Source organism: Sinocyclocheilus rhinocerous, unplaced genomic scaffold, assembly GCF_001515625.1.
Source record: "Sinocyclocheilus rhinocerous isolate Xijiao unplaced genomic scaffold, SAMN03320098_v1.1 scaffold2810, whole genome shotgun sequence".
NCBI classification, from domain to species: domain Eukaryota; kingdom Metazoa; phylum Chordata; class Actinopteri; order Cypriniformes; family Cyprinidae; genus Sinocyclocheilus; species Sinocyclocheilus rhinocerous.
In genome coordinates this window covers 1-26,642 of record NW_015626406.1, presented here as the reverse complement: position 1 = coordinate 26,642, position 26,642 = coordinate 1, and the positions used below count along the sequence as shown (strand labels likewise).

General features: G+C 39.3%; 3 protein-coding genes across 6 annotated transcripts in view; all 3 read right to left on the bottom strand.

The window, feature by feature from the left end:
• LOC107715016 (trypsin-3-like) overlaps positions 1 to 1,829 on the bottom strand; it is a 2,755-nt gene extending 926 nt beyond the window's left edge. Inside the window, exons 1-3 of the mRNA XM_016521044.1 lie at positions 1,745 to 1,829; positions 1,369 to 1,525; positions 829 to 1,088 (exon numbers count right to left, since the gene is read on the bottom strand). Coding sequence (XP_016376530.1) covers positions 829 to 1,088; positions 1,369 to 1,525; positions 1,745 to 1,784 — 457 coding nt within the window. The 5' untranslated portion in view covers positions 1,785 to 1,829. The remainder of the gene's footprint in view (positions 1 to 828; positions 1,089 to 1,368; positions 1,526 to 1,744) is intronic.
• Positions 1,830 to 2,275: 446 nt separating this feature from the next.
• LOC107714670 (zinc finger protein 91-like) lies at positions 2,276 to 12,263 on the bottom strand. 3 transcript variants are annotated; one of them, XM_016520611.1, is made up of 3 exons: positions 11,463 to 12,150; positions 6,199 to 10,192; positions 2,276 to 3,826 (listed from the first exon to the last, which is right to left on the bottom strand). In XM_016520611.1, the coding sequence occupies exons 1-3, from the start codon at positions 11,824 to 11,826 to the stop codon at positions 3,778 to 3,780; spliced, it is 4,407 nt and encodes a 1,468-aa protein (XP_016376097.1). In that variant the 5' UTR covers positions 11,827 to 12,150; the 3' UTR covers positions 2,276 to 3,777. The 3 variants fall into 3 exon arrangements, 2 of the variants coding, with proteins under 2 accessions (XP_016376097.1, XP_016376088.1); XR_001637001.1 differs by lacking the exons at positions 6,199 to 10,192; positions 11,463 to 12,150 and adding an exon at positions 12,229 to 12,263 and having other exon boundaries at positions 3,769 to 3,826; XM_016520602.1 differs by lacking the exon at positions 2,276 to 3,826 and having other exon boundaries at positions 5,410 to 10,192.
• A 10,055-nt stretch (positions 12,264 to 22,318) lies between these two features.
• Positions 22,319 to 26,428, bottom strand: LOC107714656 (zinc finger protein 62 homolog). Of its 2 annotated transcripts, XM_016520592.1 has the most exons (2): positions 26,276 to 26,428; positions 22,319 to 26,104 (listed from the first exon to the last, which is right to left on the bottom strand). In XM_016520592.1, the coding sequence occupies exons 1-2, from the start codon at positions 26,336 to 26,338 to the stop codon at positions 22,484 to 22,486; spliced, it is 3,684 nt and encodes a 1,227-aa protein (XP_016376078.1). In that variant the 5' UTR covers positions 26,339 to 26,428; the 3' UTR covers positions 22,319 to 22,483. The 2 variants fall into 2 exon arrangements, with proteins under 2 accessions (XP_016376078.1, XP_016376074.1); XM_016520588.1 differs by having other exon boundaries at positions 22,320 to 26,428.
• Positions 26,429 to 26,642: the final 214 nt, after the last annotated feature.

Below are 26,642 nucleotides of genomic sequence, written 5' to 3'. Positions count from 1 at the left end.
TAAATTTACATTTCCTTCAGCCTGAGGCTTATTCATTTCTCTTTTGGTGTGAAAAGGCTTTTATATTTGCCAAAAATATAACTTTTTTATTTTAAAAACAAACAAGCAAGCCCTGTCCAGATTTAAAAAGTAATGCAAAAAAAACGTAACGCATTACTTTCCATAAAAGTAACTAAGTAACGTAATTAGTTACTTTTTTATGGAGTAACGCAATATTGTAATGCATTACTTTTAAAAGTAACTTTCCCCAACACTGCTGACAATGTACATATTAGATGCTTTATTGAAACGAAAAGGTATTAAACAGCCACCAAATGATTATCTGTTGTGTGACTGTCAAAATTAGCGTGTTAGAGCAATAAACAGTAGTTGTGTTTGGTTCCTGAAGGAAGTAATCGTCTTAGAAGTAATGTGTTTAGTGAATGGTTCAAATGACTCACTCAAAAAGACAGTCCAGGCTAGAATGCACTACACAACTTAAAATCGGGACAGATTTTAAAACTCTAGCCATCATACAAAACAACGGAGGATCTCACAGACACTACTAGATTTTCACATTGTTCTGAACACTTACAGACATGTGTGTCTTGTTTGCTAAGAGATGCATGACCAATTCAATGTGTTTTAAAGATGGCTCAAACATGTTTGATATCCTCTGACTGGACGGAACCATACTCTGTATCTGACATTGCTATCATACAATAGTACACTATTTTAGGATATGGGGGAGATTTATTACATCTTGCTGCTCAATCAATCAGATTTAAAGACTGAACTAACTGTTTTATAACACAGAAGATTTTCATTACTCGGCCTCCATTATCTCACCTCCAGTGGTGATCTGATTGCCCCATCCAGAAACCAAGCACTGCTCCCCAGCAAAAGAGCAGCTGGTCGCCAGAGGGATTGCCTGCACATACTGGTTGAAGACGGCAGGCTCTTTCAGCTTGATCAGCATGAAATCATTGTCATATGTAAAATCGTTATATTTTGGGTGAGGAATCACTTTCTCTGCCCCGATCCGCTGCTCTGTGCCTTCTTCATCGTACACATTGTGCTCTCCCAGGTGGACAGTAAGACGAGAAGCTCTATTTGACAAGGAACTCACACATTACTGGGCTGTAGTACATCTTTTATCAGCAATATTGCCCATATACATATTACATCTATGGATGAGAGTCTCAAATGATTGGTTAATGCACTCATCTTTAATGAAATGTGTAACGTTTTTGTTCATAGCCTTTAATTTAGAAGTCCTGCAGCTGTTACATTTTACAGTCAACAATTTGAGTGCCCACATTCACAATACACAATATTAAAAAGGTGTTTGATGAGGTTTACCATAATAAAAATGTACGATATACTCACGAAACGTAGCAGTGAGCAGCAGAAACAACCCATCTTTCATTAATCAGAGATGCTCCACACCAGCGTTGCCCATTATCATAAGTAAGGTAGATTTGCCAGGGTTGGGAGTTTGGCGAACATTCATAACCTCCAATGATTTTATCATCTGCGCTGCAAGCTTCAGAAAATGAATGTTTAATTGTTAACAGTGCCCAAGATAAAGCAAAGGAAATCACAATGTAATTGGCTTTGATTACTTGAGCTGGTGTTTCTTTGTAATATTTGCAGTTTCATCTGGTAAACATGTCTCTTATTCATGTTAAAGACTAAGGAATATTACAGGTCAGTGTAGGAAACTAACAATTGGCATAATGATTAATAAGAAAGATCTACATACCCACAGCCACAACCAGCAAAGCAAACACAATATTCTTCATTGCTGTGGAGGAGTATTCACATCCACAAAACTTTAGAGAGCAAACTTCTGCACAGTTCAAGAATAGAATTCATGTTTTTAAGTGATTGATTTCACACAATAACTACGGAACAACCAATAAGATCATGGAAAATGATTCAGAAGAGAAAAATTGCACCTGGGACAACAGTTCTTATCACACTGTTCTCCATGAGCATGATAAATCCAAGGTAGTGTACACGTATGAGAGTACAAAGCTTTTATTAAAAAAAAAAACTTTTACTTTTTAGTAAAGCACAACTTACAGGCAGCCAGTTATTGTTTACTTAACTGTTTAATAGCACATGGTGTATTGATCATGCATTGACTCAACACACAAAGAACAGCGTGACAAGTCAAACCAGCAACAAGTAACAATTCAAATCTTAAAAGCAATAAACTATATTCTGTAACAAAAAATATACAAACCTCAACCAACCAAGAAAGAAACTGACATGAACATGTCAAGGGCATAAACAGCTAGTTTAAAGCAGTGCTTGGTATTAGCGTCAAATTCCATTTCTTAATAAATTAAGGCCTCTCAGATAAAGGTATATCTAAAATACAACGTTTGAATGTTAAGCAGTGAAGTACAACGTGTCCAAAAGCAAACCAGGCAATCTGGTGATTTAATTAACATCATCCAAGCCTCCAAAAATTAACTCACAGAGACAAAATAAATAATATATAATGCATTTTAAAGTCTAATAGTATTGCGTGTCAACTAGGCTGACTTTGGTCATTGAGACATTCATTTATTGAGAAAAGAGTAAGTCAAAATGCCAGTTTAATAATAAGCATACTGTGTATCAAACTTCCCCACTTGCATGCTTCATATAATGCATGTGAAGCTCAGACTCCCCAGTGAAATGTGCACCACATTCAATACACTCCCAGTCACCATTAACTTCCTGAACGTGCAAAGTCTCTTCCTGTTCTTCTTTTAAACATTTTTGTGGTTCATCTGATGAGATGTCTGATGAGTCACTAGTGTCAGGTAAATCGCTCTCAGGTAAGGTGGCGTCATTGACATCAACATGTTTCTCTTCACAGTTTTCGTTTGGATCCTTCTTCATTACTTCTTCCTGACCAAAAACATTATTTGCTCCTAAAACAACTTTCTTCATAACTGACACTCGATTCTTTCCTCTTAAAAGAGTGTCCCTTTTCCCGAGGGGAACATCCTCTCCTTCTTTAAAGACCTCCAGGTGTTTTTTCCGATGCGTAATTAGATTTCCCATTTGCGAGAAGCTCTTGTGGCAAAGATCGCACGTGTAAGGCTTGGCACCAGTGTGAATGTTGTAATGGTACCGCAGTTCTGCTGCTACCCGAAAGGACTTCTGGCAGATATCACAGGCGTGTTTTTTGTTTTCATGGCCAAGCAAGTGTCTTTCCAATCCTACTGAACTTCTGAAACCTTTAGCACATACATCACACCAGAAAGGCCTCTGCTTGTGCATTTCCTGATGGCTCGCCAATACCACGGCAGAGGTAAAAGATTTATCACACCGTTCACAGTGAAGGTCGGAAGGCTCTTCTGGAACACACTGCTTGCTTAGTTTCAGATGAAGTGTGAGAGAGACTGGACGACTGAAAGTTTTCTGACATTTTTCACAGCGGATTTCAGGCTGTTGGTCTTTAGTTCTGTGCAGATTCTGGTGATTTCTGAAAGACTCAAAGTAGGAATAGACCTTTCCACAGACAGCACAGGCATAGACCCTGTTTGTCTTCACAAACACTGGCTTTTCTTCCTTTAACAGCATATCAAAAGCAGGATGGGAGGGGAAGATCTCAGATGGTTTTCTCTGACAAGAACTATCAATAGATTGATCTTCATCGGTTTCTTTTTCTTCTTTCACTTTTTTGTAAAGTATCTCAGACCACTGTTATTTCCATCAGTGACAGATTCCACCTGTCTATCCCTTTTTCTCTTCTCATTCACATGTTCACGAATATGAATTCTGAAGGCCTTCCATTTAGTGAACTGCTGCCTGCAGTCCTGACAGCTCTTGCTGCAGAGTTTCACTAGAGAAAGGAGAATGAATTGTCATGTCAGTAACACATAAACTGATATCAATAAAAGACCAAAATAAAATGAATATCTACTGCAATATTTTGTCCACTCAGTGTTTCATGATTTATTGTACTCTTATTACAACTGTCGCTCACCATCAGTGTGTGAACATAGCATATTTTTATACCATTACTCATACTTACAATTTTCACTGTAAAAATGTCAGTTAGGTTAAGTCATGAAAGGTAGTTTTAGAAACAGAATGAGTCAATTCGAGTATATTACATTCTCAAATACACTATGACATGGAGTGTGTTCTGCTTGCAAACAGCATATTTTGGCATCTCAAAAATTGTATGATTTTTATGGTAGGATGGGTTTAGAATCACAAACTGCATAATACACATACATAAAACTGCTCTTATTCATGGTAAAATAAACTATTCATGTTAATATTTATCAGTATCATTTTCCAGTGAAATCATTCAGACAAAAATAGCACTCTATGAGTGATGTCACTGGAAAAGGAAGCCACCTCAAGGGCAAATAGCATGACAAATGCAAACATATGTCATACCATTCAGAGATACTGTACCACCAAAATGGTTTATTCTCACGGTTTCTGTACCACCACTGTATTTAAAGAGGGAGTGGGAGAATAAACAGACTATAGCAACATGAACAAGGCCTATCTAACAAGGTAAAATAATAAAGACAGTTTTTCATTGAAATTTACCATTTAATTTCTTATTTCAAATATCTACATTCAGTGTTTTTTTTTTTTAAACATAGGTAAGCATTAAAGTGGAAACCTGTAATTATTAGAAAACCAAACAGAAGCAGGTTTGGGAAAGTACAATCAATCATACCAAGAGTAACATGAAACAACTCCCAGTTAGTGAGACACTGATTGTCTTAAAACCCTTTAAGCGTTTAAGACATTCAGCGCACACTGTATCTATTAGCAAACATGTATATTATTTTGGGAGAGATCAAATGACCATGTTTAACTTAAATTTCAGTGCAAGTAAAAACATATTGAGGTCCAAAGTTTGATGATACATCAACACAAGTTTCAGTCCACAATTATTATTATTATTATTTTTACTTGGAATTTCTCTTCCATCTGGGTGCATGCATATTTTGTACCTATTCAAGCCATGTAATGTTTAATGTTCCTGGTTAATCTCACAATTTTTGAAAATGAATCAATTTAAATAAATTAAAGGATGGTATTTTATTAACAAACCAACCATAAACCTTCACAATCACCGGCCACCCAAGACTTGACAAAATGGAATGTTAACATTAACCATTCAATTTAAGGGTTTTCAGTTCAAATGATGTGCTATTCTAATTACGATTCTACATGTCAGGCCTACACAAATAACCCTGCCTCTCTCTACTGACCAGTTTGCATCTTATTCATACACTCTTAATGTCATTAACATGACTTGAGGGAATTTATACAAAGGAACTTAGCATTATATCAAGGCAATAATATTCTGTACAGTCACAACATTTTCGAGAGACACATTAAACCCCAACCCCAATGTTTTTCAATAACTTGAAAGATGAAGAAAAAAAAAATTAAAAAGTAAAACCAAAAGCTAAATGTTACAGAAGGGTGGATTATGCTATGCTGACATCAATAGCAATAAAGGAACAATGACAATAGCGTGAACAGATGCTGTACAAATCACAAATCAATGTCTAGCACGACCAAACATAAGATTTAAGCTGCAATGCTTCCAAAAAAAGCAACTTTTTTAAATAACACGTACAACAAATATCTAACAAACACCTTTGTAGTTTAAATTAACAGCACTTTCAAAGTATAAGATGACAGAAAGCAGCACAGGCACTAAACTGAGCAATCAAAAAAAGAGAAAGAAAAAGAAATCTTTAAAAACCCCTAAATACACTGAAACACTTCGCAGAGGTCTAAAGCGATTTTAAAGGGAGTACTAGAATTATGCAACTTTTATGTAAGTAATTAGAACACACTATTTGGTTTAAAGGACATCCGTGATAATGCTTTCAATTTAGCAGACATCTTTCTCTCTACAACAATTTCAGCAAAAATGTAGAATTTAAAAGCTGATTGTGGCATTTTTCTTCCTCTTTAAGACATACAGTTCTTCTACTGTATACTAACACTCACAGCAGGTAACAAACTTGAATCAAGTACTAAATTAAATCAGTGTATGTGCAGTAAACAATGTACCAGAAACCAATGTCCATTCTCATGCATTTTTACACATTTTAGAACCCACGTGCATGCTCAATATAATGCTGATGCAGTTCTGTTTCCTGTTTGAAGGAAATCCCACACTCAATGCAAGTTAGGTGAAGAGCGCCTCTTACTACGGGTGTAGAGTACCTGTCTTTTAGCTCTTTATCATCCAAGCACTCCTGATGGTGGTCAATAAGATTTCTGATTTCAGTAAAGGTCTGTGAACACAAAGAACAATGGTAGGGCTCCTCATTTTTGTGAAGAGTCTGGTGCTGCTGCAGAGCACGAGGTGACAAGAACGTTTTTCCGCAGTGCAGACATTTATGGCTATTGAGTTGTGGACTTACAAGGGCTACAGGCAGCTTGACTACAGACTCGGATCTGTGCGATAAAGCCTGCAGGTTGTCTGAAGGCCCAGGTGCCATGGAAGCACTCAGTTTGTATCGCAGTTCGGTTGGGAGACGTCGGCGTACTTCGTTGTGCCATGCGAGATGCTGTTGAAGCTGGTTTTCAGTCCAGTAACCGCGACAGCAAAGAGCGCAGCAGTGCGGACGAGTCTTCGCAACCTCTTTGTGAGCGTTTAACTGCTCCTCACTGGGGAACGCTTTAGCACATTTATCACATTTGAAAAAACATTTCCTGAGTTCTACATTTCGACTACGCTGTATGGGTTCTTCCTCCATAGAAGTTTTCAGCTCTTTCTTCGTCGACATTTTAGGAACGACCCCTTGAGAAGCTAAGGGCTTCTCATATGCCAAGCGCTCTTCTAGAGACGCAGTGGTATGTTCGCTAACCTTGTTGTGTTTCTGCCATTTGTGTGCACGAAGGCCACGTATGTTCAAGAAGCTCTTGGTGCAGTAGGAACACTGATGGTGTTGCACCTTAGTCTTCTCTTTTGTTTTGGATGTGTACGATTGTTTGATGGGTGAACCCAACTCATCTGTAGGGAGGATTTCAGACTGGAGTTTCTCAGTCTCACTAGGCTTGCTGTGATGTTCTGCAAAGTGAGTTGTTAAAAGAGACCCACTTGAGAAAGACATCTGACAATCTGGACAGGTAAAACCACTATTTGATTCAGCAACTTCGTGCTCTTTTTGGTGTTGAGCTTCCATGGGAGGGTGATGTAGCTGATGCCGGCGAAGAACACAAAGGTAAAAGAATCCTTTCCCGCATACATTGCATAAATATGGTCCACCGTCCACACTTTTCCTTGAGCGTATCTTATTGGTCTTTGAGAGAAATCGGGCAAATTTTTTGTCTTTGTGCCATCGCCTATGTGTGCCAAGAGCTGAATTGGAGCTAAAATATCTTCCGCATTCAGCACAAGCAAAAGACGATTTTGCCGAAAACTTATCTGACTTTACTTTGCCAAGCTTTAACTGTTTTGCCGAACGGGATTTCAGCTTTTTAGATTGGTGACCTTTGCGATGAATTCGCTTGTGAAAATTAAGTGCACCAATTACCGAAAAGCTTCGGCTACAGTCCTGACATTTATATTTCAAATCCAAAGTCGAAGATGTTTTCTGTACTTTTCCAGAATCAGCCGACTGAGAAGATTCACAAACATCTTCAGCTTTTTGCGAGGATACATCTTGCTCCTCTATCCCAACTTTCCCACACTCTTCTGGAAATTCCACTTTGTCCTCTGGTTTTGAACAGTGCTTCTGATGATTTTGTAGTATTGACTCAGATGCAAAAAAAACATAGCACGTTGGACACTGAGGTTGCTCAGACAATTCAGAGTCAATCAAAGGAAGGCCAGTTTCAAAGCCATGACTTTTCATGTGAAACTGGAGGGCCATGGCACGGGAGAAAACTTTTCCGCAGTAAGGACATTGGTAGGAGTTCTTTTTCAGCTGTTGGACTTGATAGTCAAAAGATTTGACAGCAGGTTGGATACCTTGGTCATGGACAAGCTTGTGTTTAAGAAAACAAGCCAGCATGTGGTATGATTTGCCACACACCTCACATTTATGTTTCTCTTTTGAATTCATAGGGTGCACTTTTCTATAACCACCCCTACGACCCTTTTTCTTGCGTCGAATGAGAACATTCTCAGAGTCAGGTGTACCCGCAGGCCTCGTCTCGACATCAGCACACTCCAAGTGGTTTTGCTTATGATGACAGAAAGCTCCCAAAGACCAAAAACCTTTACCACACTTTTTACAGTGATGAGCCTTTGGGCCCAAAAGTGACTTGGTTGGGTTGAAATGCTTTGTCTTTTCGTCTTTGGCATTGCCACTGCAAACCTTCCGGTGGTTGTACAGACCACTTGCGGTCGCATAGCTCCTGTTACACTCCAAGCAAGCAAAGGCCTTTTTTCTACTATTGTGATGCTGTTGGTGAGAATGCAATGCAGACAGTCGGGAAAAAGACTTGCCACACTCTTCACATTTAATATTGTTCTTCTGCAGATTTGCAAGTTGGTACGAAATAGACTTATACGCTACTTTATCCTCATGCTTGCCCATGTGAAAGTAATGAGCACTCTTGGAGGCACTTTCATGGCCACAAACCTCACATGTTAAAAGTGTCCTCTTAGTTGGTATCAATACGTCAAACTTCTGCCTCCCATCTGATTTTTTTCCCATGCACCCTTTGTGCCAAAGTATGTGACAGCGCAAGGACAAAGCCTTGACAAACTTTCGATCACAATGTGGACAATTATACTTTGCCTCTTGAGGATTTATTTTGCTTGTTAGTTCTGCATTTATTAATGGTTCATCATTTAAGTGCTCATAATCAATCTGTACAATTTTGACATCAATTTCTGGATTCAACTGCAGGGAGGAGGTGCATTCAGTTTGACCCAAGTCATCTTTTTCTTCGTGGTCTGATTCACACACTAACTCAAGATCAGGATTATGATCCTGAGAGAGACCACTGTTGTTCTCATAATCATCTGAAGCTGTGATATGGACAACTTCATAATCGACATCTACGGCCTCATGCTCTTCTGCTGTGTAACTATAGTTCAAATCTTTCTCTTGAACTTGAGCATGTGATATGTCTTCAGAATGAAAAACAACACTGTCAGCATTGTCATTCTGATATATTTTAACTGGCTGAGTGGCGGTGCTCATCTCAGACTTCTTCTCCATGATGTCACGGAAGACATCAGTATGACAGAGCTGATGCGACTGCAGGGCGGATGCTCGTGAGAACCGATGACCACACTCCTCACACTCAAAAGCTTTCTTCTTGAGCTGGATAACTTGATGAAGGAATGATTTTGCTGGCAGCTCTTCGCTGTGCGCCAATCGCTGGTGCTTATTGTAGAATGTAAGTGAGGTGAAGACCTTGCCACACTCGGTACATTTATACGGCTGGCCATTGCAGCTAAGTTGTGCCCGTCTTTTATGCCAACGCTGATGGCACAACAGAGCCACAGAACTAACGAAGGTCTTGTCGCATTCAGAGCAAACAAACGGATGTTTAATTTCCTCCTTCACCTTCACATCTGAACAGCTGGTTGAGAATCTCTGGTGCGTGCCAAGGCCACACATGGTGCGAAAAGATTTGCCACAGAAGCACTGAAAAACCTTTTGCTCATGCTCCTCATTCTGTTCAGGGCTTGTGCCACTGTCTTCAGTTTGACCTGGAACTTCATTAAGTTTCTCAGTTTCACAGCTTTTGGATTTCACTAGCTTTACCTCATGACAACGACGATGCGCGTCAAGAGCCGAAGCTCGAGAGTAACGGCGTCCACAGGTGGGGCACCGAAATGACTTTTTCTTTAGATGAGCGAGCTGATGAAAAACAGATTTTGAGGCCTGTTTATGTGAACGCTGATGGTTGAGACACTGACCAACAGTGGAATAAGCTTTACCGCAATCCTTACATTTGAAAAGCTTCTGCCTTACTGCACCTTCACCATCACCTATCCCCCGTTTAATGACTTGATTGCGGTGCTTCAGTTGATGGCTGAAAAAGCCTTTCGAGCTTGAAAACTTTTGACCGCAAAGAGCACAGAACAACATTCTCCGTCCTCCGTCGGTCGAGATAAGCAGGTCATCCCATTGCGAATCTGTGTCCAGGCAGACTATGGGACCATCGTGGATATGCTCGCTGCGATGCTCTAGGTAGTCCTCCTTGTTCCCAAAGGCCTCACTGCAATCCTCACAGCGAAATGGCCAATCCCCTAAAAATAGAAAGGGGAAAATTGGAGGTCAAGGTGACGCCTGTTGCCAGAGGAGAGAGAAAAATAAATGTATAGAGCCAACAAATAAAAATAATGGAGGAAGAAAACAACAACAATAATAATAATCCTTAAGTGGAAATAATTTATTTATTCAGGTAAATTTTAACAGTACAGAGGTTTAGGGTTACAAATAAGACAAAAATGAATGGTCTCTCTCTTTTATTGCTTGTTATAAAAAAATATATAAAATAATTAAGTATTATAAAGAAATAATTATACAAATTATTAGTAAAGAAACAGGAAAACAATCTTTTTCTTACAAACTTCTTAATGAGAATAACAAAAATACATTCATAAAACTACAAAACAAAAAATTATAATTTTTTCTAATGATCAGATATTTACATTAGAATGATGGTTAGAATGATCAGATGATTACATTTTGCACAGCTGTAAATGAATTCGATATAGCTTGCAGCTCTGTTGCCAGGTAACCACAGAACAATTCAGCGTCTTATTCGAATTATTTGTTCCACCTTAAATTATATCGACCACATGGCCAAATATCCAACAATCCAAAATATTATGACACTAACAAAATGTTAAAATATATTTCCCAAACATATTATATAGAGAAATTCAAACACTGGAAAATGGTGCTTTAAAATAAAATTTCATTCAACTACTTTTTTCTTTTTTCTATTTCGCACATGCGCAATTTAAAATAAGAGTAAAGCCTACCATCTGCTGGCAGCATAGCAATACTGCAATATCAGTTAAGGTGGAGCTGATTATATGAACGAGAAACCAACATCTACTACAATGACTGCAAAACTGGTTTGAAATAACAGAGTTTATTTAGTCTAAGACGAAAACCTTACTGTTGTGAAATGCCAGCCAAAACCAGTGAACTCTATACTAATAAATAATGACAGGCAGCAAGAAGGACATGTTTAAAACAGAAATTCCTCATGGGCATGCAGCAACTGCTGCCGTCTTGCTATTCCCTGACGACGCGTGCAAATTAATTCAGCTGTTTAAACGCAAATTATAAACCATAATAAATAAACTGCAAGTCTTTCATTTGCACAATTCAATTATAATAAAATATGATGTTTATGTGTATATGATCGCACAGAGTCCTAGACTATGTAAGAAGAGGTGAATTTATGTTTAGGTGACTTTATTTATTTCGAGGTAAAAGATAGCTTGTGGCTAGGAACTAACTGATAGGTCGGTGTTGTCAACAGCAACAAAAAAAGTTGCTTACCTTCGGCACTTTTATCTCTTTCAGACGAGTCTCCTTTATTGGTAGACATATCAGCCAAATTTTCTTCCTCGATCTCGTCTATATGTACAACTACACATTCATCTTCCTCTGCTTGTTCTCTTTTAATCTTCATGGGTGCAACTGCAGCATTGGCTGCAACAACTTCGGCGTGGTCCTGGGCTTTCAATATAGGGCCACTGGGACTTAATTCCATTTCTCCGTCCGTGTTTTTAGCATTGCTGGCTTTGCCATTGCTCACTGGATCGATGTTTACCTCTTGGGCTGCACCTTTCTCATATTCAGAGGACAAACTTTCATTATTGGATTGCAAACTACCATCATTTGCAGCATTAACAGCAGCCATAATGGCTGTAGCCAGCTCAAGCTTTCCTCGATAGGAAAGGCACCGCACTTTTCGCGCTAAAGGACAGTGTTGCTGTTGGGGGAAGGCAAACGTTCGAATCCTACTATGGCGAAAGCTTCGCTCATGAATATTAATTAGGTTACGTTTCTTGTGGCTCCAGGAAGGTCGGCATGCAACGTCTGCCTGAACAAATTAATATTTGTATATTTAGCCTTAGCTGTAGTAGGATCATATACGACAGTGTTACTCATTGCGCGGCTCGCGAGCCTCATGCGGTTAGCCAAGCTTTACTTTGTGGCTTGCATGGTAGTAAATAATACGATGATATGATATGATCGTGCAGTCAATACAAAACATTAAAAACAAGCAGGGCTATAACATAACCCATTAAAAAAAACTCACACCATGTCTACACCGGACGCGAGTGTGCGCGATCCGACAAAAGACAATAGAACCCAGTGATGTTGTGTACACTGGATGCGATGCGGCGCGGCGCGACACGATCCCCTTCAGTAAACTGATGCCTCATTCTATTTATGACGAACTGTACTGACACTATGTTCAGATGATTTGCAACTGTTGCTTTGTCTCGTCAAGTGTAGACAAGACAGACTTTTAGCGCAGTGGGGCGCCACGACAACTCCGGTGTAGACACCGTCAGACAGTCTTACAAATCATTTATATTTAAAAAACAAACAAACAAAAAAAACTAAAACAGCGGCATTACAAGATGTAAATATATACTAGAAAAGATATTTACACTTGCTCTGTCCTAAGTCAATGACACTGACTCACTGCAGGAGTTGCCAGTTTTAAAGGGATCATATGATGCTGCTAAAAAGAACATTATTTTGTGTATTTGGTGTAATGAAATGTGTTTATGCGGTTTAAGGTAAAAAAAACACATTATTTCTAGATACACGATGGGCTAGTATAAAAAAATCTAATAACTTAAGGTCTTTCCAGCATTAAGGTAATCCTGCTTTTTTTTAAATCATCTGGTCTCAGTTACAAATTTAACTGGTAAATGATAAAGAATGATAGCCCCTTTTGTATTGCATTGCATTGCATATCAGGGATGACAGATTGATAAAAAGACATGCTATTTATGACTGGATGTAACTTTTGATACTTCGCGGTAAAAGTGGCTCTCCGATTGACTTTGCCCTATCAGTGCGGCTCCCATTAAAAAAATAGTGAAGACCACTGATATACGATATAAAATAATAAAATATTATTATGGTAGAGATGTGAAAATGGGCGGAGCTTAACGGCCCGGTCATTGTTTATAATTTATATTTACACGGTGCATTTCAGTTTATTGGTTATTATTTTTATCTGTGTCCATAGTGGAAAACGCTGTCCATCTGTTTTTTCGCTATTAATTATTAAGGCATATCTTTACATAGCCGATTTAAGGCTGCTCTAAAGTGGGTCTGTGTCTGCTCAGAATTCAGTGTAAAGACGCAATGCCGCATAAAGGCAGACCTAAAATACGCGGGGTCTGACCCACCTCAGTCCTAGTATCAAAGTCGACGCAATGCTGTTTTGATTCAGTGTAAATGAAACGGGAAACAGTGCCGCTCTAAGCAACGTCATTGTCATGCCAACCCAATGGACGCCTGTCAGTTCGAGCCAAAGTCCTTTTAAGACAAGCAATGTCACTCGGCGGCCATCTTTGAAACGCATCTCGGGCATGCAAGTGCAACTCCTATCTCTTTGAATGGGGAAACATCAAATTCTCCAAAACTGTTCACTAAGCTTACGATTAAATTTCATATTTGAAATCACCAAAGAAATCTGACAACAACTGTGTCATGTTGTTACTTTTGCTCAAATAGCGTTATAAAAAGCGTATTTTTCAGGCTAGATCAGCCAGTTTGCATGCGCAGTCTTAAGAGCACGTCTCAGAACGCAGGGGCGGACTTACCCATTAGGCAAAGGTAGGCGACCGCCTTGGGCCCCCAAAAGCCAAGGGCCCCCTAAAATGCTATTCATATAGGAGATGCGTATTAAGCGCTGACATGCTAACGGTTGCTGTTTACGATGTTTATTACTACGACAACCGTCCAAGTTGAACGTGCTTTTTGTGTATCCTGCTTGAAGGAGATGAAAATATCATGCATCTGAAGCTGTAATTAAATATTGAGAAAGAGTGTGTATTATATGTTTATAATTGTTTTAAAAGCCGCTTACTCATTTATGAGAAGGAACCAAGTAGAGGACGCATACGCAGTTACTTTTTTAATAGCTACGCTAATTATGTCTCTATTTGTTTCTCTGTTTTTGCCATGGGATGTCACTAGGATTTACACAAGCTTCAGTCTGGATCCAGAACACCTGAGAAGAGATGATGCCAACCCCTCAGAGGACCTCAGATGATGCCAACCCTGAAACAACATACAGAACTACCACATTTTGCTATAAGTTTGATTGCATCATATAATAATTGCTGTTAATAGTGTTCATCATCTGTCCCTGGTTTAAACGCTCAATTGTGAGGTTTATCATTTTATAATGTATTTTGTTTTTGTGAAAACCTGTATCTCTACTGTAAATCAGTTGCTATTTTGTGGTCTACAACATGAAAGAAAGCCATTATAACATGTACATGAAAAATGTAGAAACACTGGACAAAACTATGGGGCACCATTGTGCAGCAGCAAGGATCACAACAAAAAAGGAACCTCAAGGTTGATCTAGGAAAATGTGTGCAAATGTATAGGGCCCCATTCCTATGTTTTGCCTGGGGCCCCCAATTCACTAAATCCACCCCTGTCAGAACGCTGACTGTTTCTATAGCAACCGGGACTTCTAACAGCAGCTGCAGTGACGCTCTGACTTTACCGATTAGCGATTGGTTCTTTCATTCAGAAGGTGGGTCTTCCTGCGATTGAGCGGCCATATTGAGCTTTGCGTTTTTCCCCATTCAAAACTATAAGAGTGACACGTCTTGGGTATTCTATAGTCGTTGGTTCGAGCCAAAAACACGTAGCCTACAGTAAGCTAGCTCCATTTGTTTTAGCTAACGTTAATTTAAAAAAAATGTCTACCAATAGGGGAAACAACTGGTCCGACAAAGAAGTAAAATAGCTTCTTTTAGTAAGAGCAGAGGAAGAAATTAACCGGCAAATTGATGAAACTATAAGAGACAGCAATGTGTACTGTACTATTGCTGAGAGACTTCGACTTTGTGGTGTGCAGAGAGATAAGAAGCAGGTTACGGCTAAGCTCAAAAGTCTGAAAAGTTTTTACCTAAAAACAAAAGACCGCAACAACACGAGTGGAATGACTGCCAAGTCATTTGCTTTTTATGATATGTGTGATAATATCTGGGGATATCGTCCCTGTGCTTTGCCGGTAAAATGCTGTTGGATGCTTGACACAGACAGAAGAAAGAGTGCAATCTCCAACTGACAGCGCCACCGAAGATTGAGATGATGAAGACATTTGTCCGCCAACAAGGAGTAGGCCTAAGTTTTCTGATTTCAGTCTCTTATTATTACTGAAAGGAGTGAAATTATTTCCTTATGAAATTAATTCCTCGTGAAGCCAAAACTCAGGAACTCATACAAGACAGATGCCATGCAATAAAACAATAAAACTGATCTGGGGAAGGGATCTCCAAATAGAGCAAACAACACCTCTCCCCTTGCTCACTTACGACCCCCTTCCTCCCTCTCCCCTCCCTGCCTCTGACTCTCCCATCTTCTCCCCCAAAAGCAAGAATATCCATATGCCACATGTGTTATATCTTGTGAATATGTTGTTTCCCTTTCATGTTTGATATCGTTCTAAGGTCTTTGTGCGATTGGTAAAATGGTCTCAATTTCACAGTAGTCACTTGTATTATAAGAAATATTGAAAACTTTTGTAGAATTGTGTTCTGCTGAGGAGAGGGAGTGTTCCCCTTTAGGGTCTGTGAGAATGTTTATCTATCTCCAGCCAGGTGTGACCCTGGATCACAGAACCTAACAAACCAAAAGGTATTTTATGTTTTTACAACTGATTTGAAGATTTCTTTGTTTTTCTTATTTGGGTATATAAGGGAAGTGACAAAACACTACTTTGGGATTCTATAGCCAGAAACCCCCATGCAGTGTGTGAGAGTCTCTGGAGCTCAGCAGCAGAACTCTCGCTGCTGTGTGTCTCTCTGCTGTCAGGTACGATTCAAAAATGTAATTGTGTTAAACACATTGTGCCCATAGAGCACACTGTATAGTTGTTTGTGCTACTACATGTGCACATAGGCTAGTTAAGTTTATTCTCTAAAACACCTGAGTGCTTTGCTATGCATTTTAGACTGTGTGTCTTATGTTAAATTAGGATAACTATTACATGTGTTAAATTTGTTTGTCTCCTGCGTGGAACACTTGGCTGTTTCACATTTTGCTACAGTGTCTATGTACAGGAGCGGGGCTGCCACACGGTTACAGTGTGATTCACAATTGCATTATCCTTTCTAAATTGGCTTCTAATTGTTTCATTATGTAATTGGCATGATACAATTTTACCTGACTAATAATAAATTGTTATATTTGATTTATTCTGATCTCTTCTGAAATCATTTTTCAAGTAGATTAATGTGTAGTGGTATTTCCGCAAATCTGCGTTCAGGACAGATCACACAGAAGCACCAATGGTTGAACCATGGGGAACACCATTAGGGGCTTCTGATTTCTGACTGTCACTGGCTTAACACGGTGTAGCTCTCGTGGTTATAGGAGAAAATACACTTTTTGTTATGAGCATGCAGGGTGCAGCTCACTTAAAGGTATAATAACCACTCTGCATCCTCTGAGTAAGTTTAGAACTGACGAGTTTGTGTCCATGGGTTCACTATCGGCCGAGTGCAATTCCTGTGCGATACCTGGTCCCTAATGAACGAATAATTGAAAGTATGGGCTTTCTAGAATACTCAAATATCTAAATTAATATACAATCGATATCTGTGATCAGCTTTTAATTAGAAATATTGCCTAAATGTAATGATCACTTGAAATTGGAGTCAGATTGAACACGGAGCTAGACTAAAATTTAAACTAAATCCTGATAAATTAAAAAGTGCAAGTAATAGACCAAATACGCATTAAACCTTCGACCAGGCCGCTGGATCCTTACATTACTCTTACGTTAAGATGAAAATAGTAATATATCATAAATGGCTAGTTTTAAAATGATTAAAATTATACTATTTTCTTTCACTGTCACTCCCAACAAGTTCATGTTCGCATGTAGCATATCTGCGCAATGCAGGCCTAAAGTAAATTATTCTAAAACCATGTGTATTCATTGTATTGTATAATTGTATTTATTTACAACTGGACAAATAAACATATATCTGGGAAAATTAGAAATTCTCAGTTGTTTCCACTGAACTACATTAGCTTAATACATTAATGTATGAATGCTGAGAAAATTTCCATGTGCTTTCTTTGATGAACCCCATTATTAATTATATAAACAGCATTGATTCTGAACGTGTTTCAAATCAAAAAGATAATTTATTATGCATGTGACGTTTAGTCAAATCCTGTCTAACTTGAGTAGCCTACAACCACTGTCTTAATTTTTATTTCTCATCTACAGGCACACCAGAAATGACAAGCCATCCCCCTGCGAAAAAAAGAAAAATGTCTAAGGCAGACCATGCTCAGGCAATGAGTGCTGCATTCCTAAATCCCCTCAACAAGTCAGAGGAAAAGGTATTTGCCAGACAGGAGCAACTGCTGCAAATGCAGAGGGCCAAGTCAACTGTTCGCCAGCCCTTTACTCACCAATGGAGGTCTGCAACATCATCAGTTCATGTTGCCTCACAAGATGCTGCACCATCCACAGTGCCACACAGTTATAGTGATGAGGAGGAGCCTTATGAAAAGGTGATGATCTACGGTACTTATAAAAGCTTGATGGTTTTATGGAACAAGTCACCCAAAACTGAAAATTCTGTCATCATTTGCTCACCCTCATGTACAGCGGGTAAAATAAGTATTGAATACATAATTTTTCTCAGTAAATATATTTCTAAAGGTGCTGTTGACATGTTCTGTGTAATAAAATGGAATGACCCAGGGAAAAAGTATTGAACACGCTTACTGAAATTTATTTAATACTTCGTACAAAAGCCTTTGTAGGTAATGATAGCTTCAAGACGCCTCCTGTATGGAGAAACTAGTCGCATGCATTGCTCAGGTGTGATTTTGGCCCATTCTTCCACACAAACAGTCTTCAAATCTTGAAGGTTCTGTGGGCCTCTTCTATGAAATCTAATCTTTATTTCTTTCCATAGATTTTCTATTGGATTCAAGTCAGGTGATTGGCTGGGCCATTCTAGCAGCTTTACTTTCTTTCTCTGAAACCAAATGAGAGTTTCCTTGGCTGTGTGTTTGGGATCATTGTCTCGCTGGAATGTCCACCCTCATTTAATCTTCATCATCCTGGTAGATGGCAGCAGATTTTTATCAAGAATGCCTCGGTACATTTTTCCATTCATCCGTCCTTAAATTATATGAATTTTGCCAGTGCTACACCATGATGTTTTGGGGTGATGTGCAGTGCCATTTGACCTCTAAACATGGTGTGTATTATGGCATCCAAAGAGTACAATTTTTGTAACATCTGACCAGACTATATAATAATAATAATTAATAATAATTTATGCATTATCCAAAGCGACTTACAGTGCATTCAGGCTATACAATTTTTACCAGTATATTCTCCCATTATTTCACAGGCTTGTCTAAATGTTGTGCAGCAAACTTTAAACGAGCTTCAACATGCTTTTTCTTCAGCAATAGAGCCTTGCGTGGTGAGCGTGCATACAGGCCATGGCGGGGAGTGCATTACTTATTGTACTTATTATTTTCTTTGAAACAACTGTACATGCTAATTCCAGGTCTTTCTGAAGCTCTCCACAAGTGATCCTTGGCTCTTGGACAACTCTTCTGATAATTATTTTCACCCCTCTGTCAGAAATCTTGTGAGGAGCTCCTGGTTGTGGCCAGTTTATGGTGAAATGATGTTCTTTCCACTTCCGGATTATGGCCCCAACAGTGCTCACTGGAACATTCAGAAGTATAGAAATCCTTCTGTAACCAATGCCATCAGCATGTTTTGTCTACTTTATTACACAGAACTTAATTTCTGAACTTATTTGTATTGCTTTCTTTTTATGTATTACTTGGATTGTTACCGACATCTGGTGAAAATTTCATGTCAACAGCACCTTTAGAAATACATTTACTGAGAAAAACGTTGATGTGTTCAATACTTATTTTACCCGCTGTATGTAGTACAAAGCTGCATGACTTTGGATACAGAACTTGAAACAACATGAGGGTGAGTAAATGATGTCAGATTTTTCAGTTTTGGGTGACTAGGCATGTTTGTAATGCAGGCATTTGACTTGATTTATGCATATTCTCATTTCAGTGTTTTAATCCAGTATAACTTTAAGTTCTGAAGTCTGAAATGTTAAAGCATGAAAAAAATGAGTACTGTTCATCAACAAATGAATGTTTGAATGAATTTATTTAATAGTTTAAAAATGATTTATGTATTTATAGTGTATTTATATATACAGAATGTTGTAATTATTTTTCTGTATTATTTATTGTTCTGTGACTAAAACCACATATTTGTAGTAGCCTATTTGTTAAAATTTTCAGACTTTTGTTCTATTGTAGTTGTCTGTATTAATCTGTTTTATATTTTAAAAAATGTAACAGAACAAAACAAATATAACAATTACATTTAACATTTTTACATATTTTCGCTGTATTCATTAGTGCTACATGTTTACAATTTTTGGTGCAAACGTTTAAAGTTTTAAAGTTTACATTAATACAGCAACTAGTTCCTGGAAACAATGGTCAGCAAGGCATCGCAAATGGAAACAGCAGATGCACTGTCATCCCTGTTGTCAACAACAGGTCTTTCCACGCATTCTTGGGGACAGTCCCAGTTGTCCAGGTATTGCTCACGGTGGAATTCAGAGAAATTATGCAGAACGCAGCAGGCTAGCTGACACAGTGTTAATGTTAATGTCATTTCTCTTCAGTAAGCATCTCTACCTTCCTTTAAGGTGTCCAAATGAGTTCTCCACAACTATCCTTGCCGAGCTCAACCGATGGTTGAAGTGTCGCTTTTCTTGGCTGAGTGTAACACTGTTAGGGAAGACTTTGATTAGCCATTTTTTCAAGGGATAGTCAGGGTCACTGATTACATAGAGGAATCTCCAAGCAATTAATGTGCCCTGAGTGCTAAAGCAAACAAATAAATAAATAAATAATAATATAGTATTTAATGGATGGTTCAATGTTCAAAGATGTTGTTTGACTATTGCAGTGTAGAGGAATTACAGGAAAGAACATTTATGGGCTATGAAACATGAATATAATTAAATATAAATAATTCTAGCAAATCATTAAGACAGATAATGTGTGTTCCATTCTAGCCTCTAGTTCCCAAATCGTCACAGACTATTTTACAAGCACTTCTCTCGCCTCTCTTCCATAAAGATAACCACCCTGTCGATGCTCAGCAAGACAATAAATATCGGAATTTGCCAATAGCATCATGTGTCCTTCCAGGCCACCCAACGTAAACATCTGTGAAACTATAAACAAAATGCAGCAAATTGTGATTCGTAGCCTAAATAATTAATTAACCAAAGGAAAGAAAACTGTCTGTATAGTTACTTATAGATCTACTACGCCTTGTAGGATTATTGAATGCCATCCTTTGTGATTATGATAGTCTGCAGGGAATTTCTCTCGGTGATATGATAGGGATATGTGTACCGTCAATAGCACCCATGCAAAAAGGCATTCCTCGACTGGCAAAACCAGATCATGTGTGTTCAAGTTCAGGGCCATATGGAAGATTAATGTATTTTCTAAGCATTAATCGTTGAATTCCACGGCAAACTTCACGAATGAGTTTACACAATGTCGCCACGCTGATGCCGAACAATTCAGCCACAGTCCTGTAGCCTACTCACAGGTGTAGCAAACCACCAAATCACAGCGGCAAGTCATCGTCTGTAATCAATTGGCTTTCGCCAGTTTGTAACCTGCTTTTGTAGAGCTGGTTTGAGTTCATTAGCAAAGTACATAAAAGTATCTCGACTCAACCTAAAATGCTTAACCCAGTCTTGTGGACGACATTTCACCCACACACGACGGTCTGGCGACATCTGCTGTCTCCCCTGGAAAGCTAACGCTAGTATCAATTTTCGTTTGTTGTGTCTGCGCCTGAGTGACTTCTTGGCTCTTTGAAACAAATTTCGGCCTCTTTTAATCATGTGGCGATGTTCCCGATGCAGTAATGCGTCATTTCTTTTAAGTGTTTTTTCCCAATTGGAACAATTTTGTTAAGAAAAATAAAATAATTGTCAATACCACAGATGCTAACATTGTGACAAACCGTCCAAAGCACGATACACTGCAGCACGCGCAGGAAATTTAAATTTAATGTTATTTTAAAATGTCGTGTTTTTATTTATTTCGTGTTTTATATTATTTGTTCTTTTTTATATTTGTTATTTAATTTTATAGCATTTGTTTTTGTTAAAACTACTTTTAAAATTGTAGTTATTTTAAAGTTTATATTTCCCCACAATTTTAATTCCTGTGTAAATGCATTTATGCCGCTCCAGAACAGCATCAAACGGTCGGTGTAAATGCACATTTTCGTGGTTTTATGCCGCTTCAGATTTGGTTTCTGTGCCTCCTTTGCTGTGTAAAGATGCCTAGTAGTTTGTATGCAAGTGTCAACAATAAGACAAAAATGTTCCGAGATTGAATGTGGCTCAACCTGGCAGGATGTAGCCCGTTTCTGGTAATACATGTGCATGTGTGTCACACACACACACACACACACGAGATCATGTATTATATGATTATGTGTTTACATACATTTAAATAACTGGACTACTTTATGAAACGTGAATAAAAGCAGTTCACATACATCTTCAAATCAGTTTTTATTTGTGTTTCTTTTATTGACTTTTGACCTCTGGAAATGTCAAATTTATTATTATAATAACAAATAATAATTGTCAAAGAGACACTGAGGAAAAAAATTAATTACAGCCTTTCAGAAAGTTTTATATTGCACATACACCATGACAAGCCAATTACTTGATTTTAAATCTAGTACAAAATGCATATAAACTCATAAACTTTGCATTGTATTAGCTCCACTATTTACAAACACAATAAAGTGCACATTATTAACATGTTTAATGGAGTAGCAATGCTCATTAACTCTTAAAACCATTGACACTCTTTAAGAGTCTGCAAACATATTTGAACACCATCATATTACTTGTAAATGACCATAAGACAATGTAGGCTATAATTTCAGCAACTTGACTTTAAATTTAAATAACACTGCAGTTCTTTATAAAATACTTTAATTAAAAATATTTTATTTATTAATTTGGTTTGTGTGTTTATTGTATGGGGGTAACAAAATGCATGAAACTAGGATACATGTTCAGCGCGAAAATTTAATAACTGAATAAAAACATTAATACATTTTAAATCTTCAACACACTTCAGCAGCTTAACAGCAATGTACAATAAAAAAAGCAAAGAGACAGTCAAAACTGAGCTATTGTTGTTTTGTAAGTATATCATTTATAAAATCAAACTCAGACATCTAGCTGTGCATGTTGCATATAATGCATCTGTAATTCTAGTTCTCCAGGCAAAGAACAACCACATATCATGCACTGAAACAGGTGATCTGGGGCAAAAGGCATTTTATTGCCCATGTTGTGCAGCTCAGTTTGTTGGGCTAACTGAGGTAAGTTTGTTACTTGTGGAATGATTGGCAACTCATTTATGGTGCCCTGTGAGGTAAAGAAGATGCCTTGTGGTAACGGGCCTGGAAGTTGCCTTCCAACAGAATGCATTGGATGTGGAGCAGGTATATTTAGAGCTGGTGGAGGAAAAGGTGGTGAGATAAAAGATGACGGCTGATTTAGAGGAATCTGTTGGCCAGAAATCAGAGCTACGTGCTGTTGTGCCTGTATGTGGCCTTGTTGAACTGGTCCGTTTACAAGGGTCTGGGAAACAACTGGAGCAGCCTGAAACCCCCACATCGGAGGTCTGTCCCCAAGGGGAAAATGAGCTGGAACGTACGGGATGTTCACAGGTGCCAACTGGTTTGGGGGAGTTGCACTAACCCAAGTAGGAGGTATCCGAGTCTGTTGCTGGAGCTGTGGCTGATGAAGCTGTTGCGGAACCTGCATTTGCTGAGGCAAGTGCTGTATTAGTCTGTTTTGCTGCTTCTCTAATGACTCTCCAGGTATTTCTTGCAAGCCCACAGATGTAGACATTTCTAAAGATGTTTTCATACCCCATGGAGTGGTATTCGGTAGACCGGAAGCACCAGCGGGTAGGACTATACCACCAGTCGGACCCATCTCTGTTTTAGCCAGACCAGAGGAATTTGGCATTTGCAAATCTTGAGTGAGTTTATCAGATTCCTTGTTGGTTGGTGCTTCTAAGTCAACAGTTACATTGCAATCTTCTGATGAATTATTGAACAGCTCTGGTTTAGCTGTTTCCACCGAATCACAGAGTACTGGCCACTGCGACTGCTGCGGGTCTTGAATTGCTCTCGGTGATTGCCTTTTTCCATCCAGAAGTGAAGGCCTGTCCATGTGGTGTTGTAAATGCTTGCCTTTTTGCTCTGTTTCAGATATGCTTATCTCCGAGTAATGATTAGATTGTGCTGACATCGGTACATTTGCTTGAGAAGGTTGCTGCTGGTGCATGAGCTCTGGGAGACCATCACATTTAGGCAAGATCGTCTTAAGGTGACTTCCTGGCCACTGCATCTGCACTGCATTGCTTGGCTGGCCTTCCAATAAATGTGTAGGCTTTTGAGAGTGCAGCAGTTCTTCTGATGAAGGCGCCATTTGTAGCTGCCATTCTTGCTGCAAATGAATCTGCTGGGAATGACTTGTAGTGTGCAAGTGCTGCGATCTAAGCTGCATGCGTTGATGTCTATTTGCATCAAAGCTACGGGATTGGTGTGGAACCATATTTGGCAACAATATTTCTGGCATGATTCTACCAGGTAGAGGTGCCGTCCTTCTGTTGTCTCGATCTAACCTTGGCCTACCTCTCCTGCCGGTACTTACTCTGCCTCTTTGAGAATGTATGGACAGTGGATAACCGTGACTCTGACCTTGCCGTTTACGCATATGAATCTTTTGATGCACGAGCAGACTGCTAAGCCAAGGAAATGACTTATGGCACTCCTGGCATCGATGGGGTCTCTCCCCTGTATGAGTGTTTAGATGGTCTCGAAGCAAGTAGGCTAAAGCAAAGCTCTTGTCACACATATGACACTTGTAAGGTTTCTCACCTGTATGGGAAAGCATGTGCCGCTGAAGCTGGCTCTCATCACTGTAACCCTTACGGCACTGCGTGCAGCGAAACGGCTTTTGTTGATGCAGCCGCTGGTGTGTTTTCATGTTGTGATGAAATGCAAAATCCTTACCACAGTCCGGGCACTTGTATGGCTTCTTCCCGGTGTGGATAATTGAATGCTGCTGCAAATAGCTACTAAATCTGAAGGACTTTTTACACACTTGACACTGATAACCCTTGTTGTGTATGCGCATGTGAAGCTCTAACACTGATCGGTAACGAAAGCACTTTCCACAGTCTCGACACCTGAACGGTTTCTTCTCGGTCTGGTCCTCTAATCCCCCTACTCCCGACATACTGTCAATATCTGCCTCGTCCATACCAACATCATCCTGCTTTTCAAGAACCGCTTTAACCTGATTTGTGATACGTGTTGTGTTTAAACCCATAATGTTAGTCATATGTGTTTGTGAATGGGATTGCAGGATGGATTCTGACTGGAATTTAAGAGGACAATACTGGCAGGCATAGACCTTATCGAATCTTTTGCCGTTACTCATCCTTTCATACTCTGCCTCATGGATTAACATGTGTGCTCTTAAATCAGATGCTGCATAAAAAATTTGAGGGCACAGAGGACAGTTGCGCTGCTGCTCAACATTTGCTTTCTCTTTACCTCCTTGCCTAACAAGAGATGCGTTATGGTTTGTAATACATGCCTCAGACCTAGCTGAGATCTTTTTGTGTTGCCGACAATGTGCTCGCATGTTTTGTGCAAAAGCAAACGCTTTTCCACAGTATGAACAGTGGTAAGGCTTTTGGCCTGTGTGGAGATACTGGTGCTGCTGCAAAAGGCTGCTGTATTTAAAGTTCTTCCCACAGATTTTGCACAGGTGTGCTCTTTCTTCAGTGTGCCTGCGTCGATGGTCCTCCATGACGTAGCGATGCTTGAAGACCATACTACAATCTGGACACTCATATGGCTTCAGCGCAGCGTGGGATCGTTGGTGGATATGCAACGTCACTAAACTCTGAAAGCCTTTGTTGCACACCTGGCACCGATAAGGACTGTCTAATGAGTGACTCTGCATGTGAGCATTGATGGACACCCTGTACTGGAACTCTTTGCGGCACAGAGGGCAGCGAAAAGGCTTTTCCACATTCTGTTCACAAACATGAAGCCTTAATCGCATCATTGTCGAGAAACACATACCGCAATGCTCACACTGAAATTTCCTCCGTTCCTTGTATATCCTCTCAGAGCGTTTCGAATGCGACAGGCTTGGTTGGCTGTTTTCTTTATGAATACTACGGTGTTTGATGAGGTCACTTCGATGCTGAAAAGTAATGCCACATTCTTTACAAACAAGGGAAGCCTGCTCATCTTGGTGCATGTGAAAGTGTCGATGCAGGTTGTATGTTTCCCGACGTGTGAACTTTTTACCGCATTCGTTGCATTCCAGTCGGCTTTTCCTTCGCTTGACAACTATGCCTTTCCCATCACTCTTAGATTTATCGTCTCCTTCCTTCTCTTCTGTGTTGTCCTTAACCTTCTCCACGCTTTTGGGATCTTCTTCTTCCTTCTTTTCTGTGTTGTCCTTAACCTTCTCCACACTTTTGGGATCATCTTCTCCTTCCTTCTCTTCTGTGTTGTCCTTAACCTTCTCCACACTTTTGGGATTATCTTCTCCTTCCATCTCTTCTGTGTTGTCCTTAACCTTCTCCACACTTTTGGGATCATCTTCTCCTTCCTTCTTTTCTGTGTTGTCCTTAACCTTCTCCACACTTTTGGGATCATCTTCTCCTTCCTTCTCTTCTGTGTTGTCCTTAACCTTCTCCACACTTTTGGGATCATCTTCTCCTTCCTTCTCTTCTGTGTTGTCCTTAACCTTCTCCACACTTTTGGGATTATCTTCTCCTTCCATCTCTTCTGTGTTGTCCTTAACCTTCTCCACACTTTTGGAATTATCTTCTCCTTCCATCTCTTCTGTGTTGTCCTTAACCTTCTCCACACTTTTGGGATCATCTTCTCCTTCCTTCTCTTCGGTGTTGTCCTTAACGTTCTCCATGCTTTTAGGATCTTCTCTTTCTTTCTCTTCTGTGTTGCCCTTAACCTTCTCCATGCTTTTGGGATCTACTGCTTCTCCTATCTTCTCTTCTGTGCTTTGCGTTGCATCGTCATGAGACTTTGCTACTTCACTTATATTTGTCGAATCTTCATCTTGTTTTGGTGGGTGTTCTTCTTCTCTGGTATGCTTTGATTCTTTGCTGACATTTTCTGTAGTTTTGTCCGCTGTTTCTTCTTTGTCGGTTGCTTGCCCTGTAGAGTGATAGCAAGAAAAACATTAGATAAGTCATTTCCAATGTACCCAATAGGTAGCAGTCATTAGGGCCCAAGCCAGAAAGGCGCAGGGCCCTATTGATCCC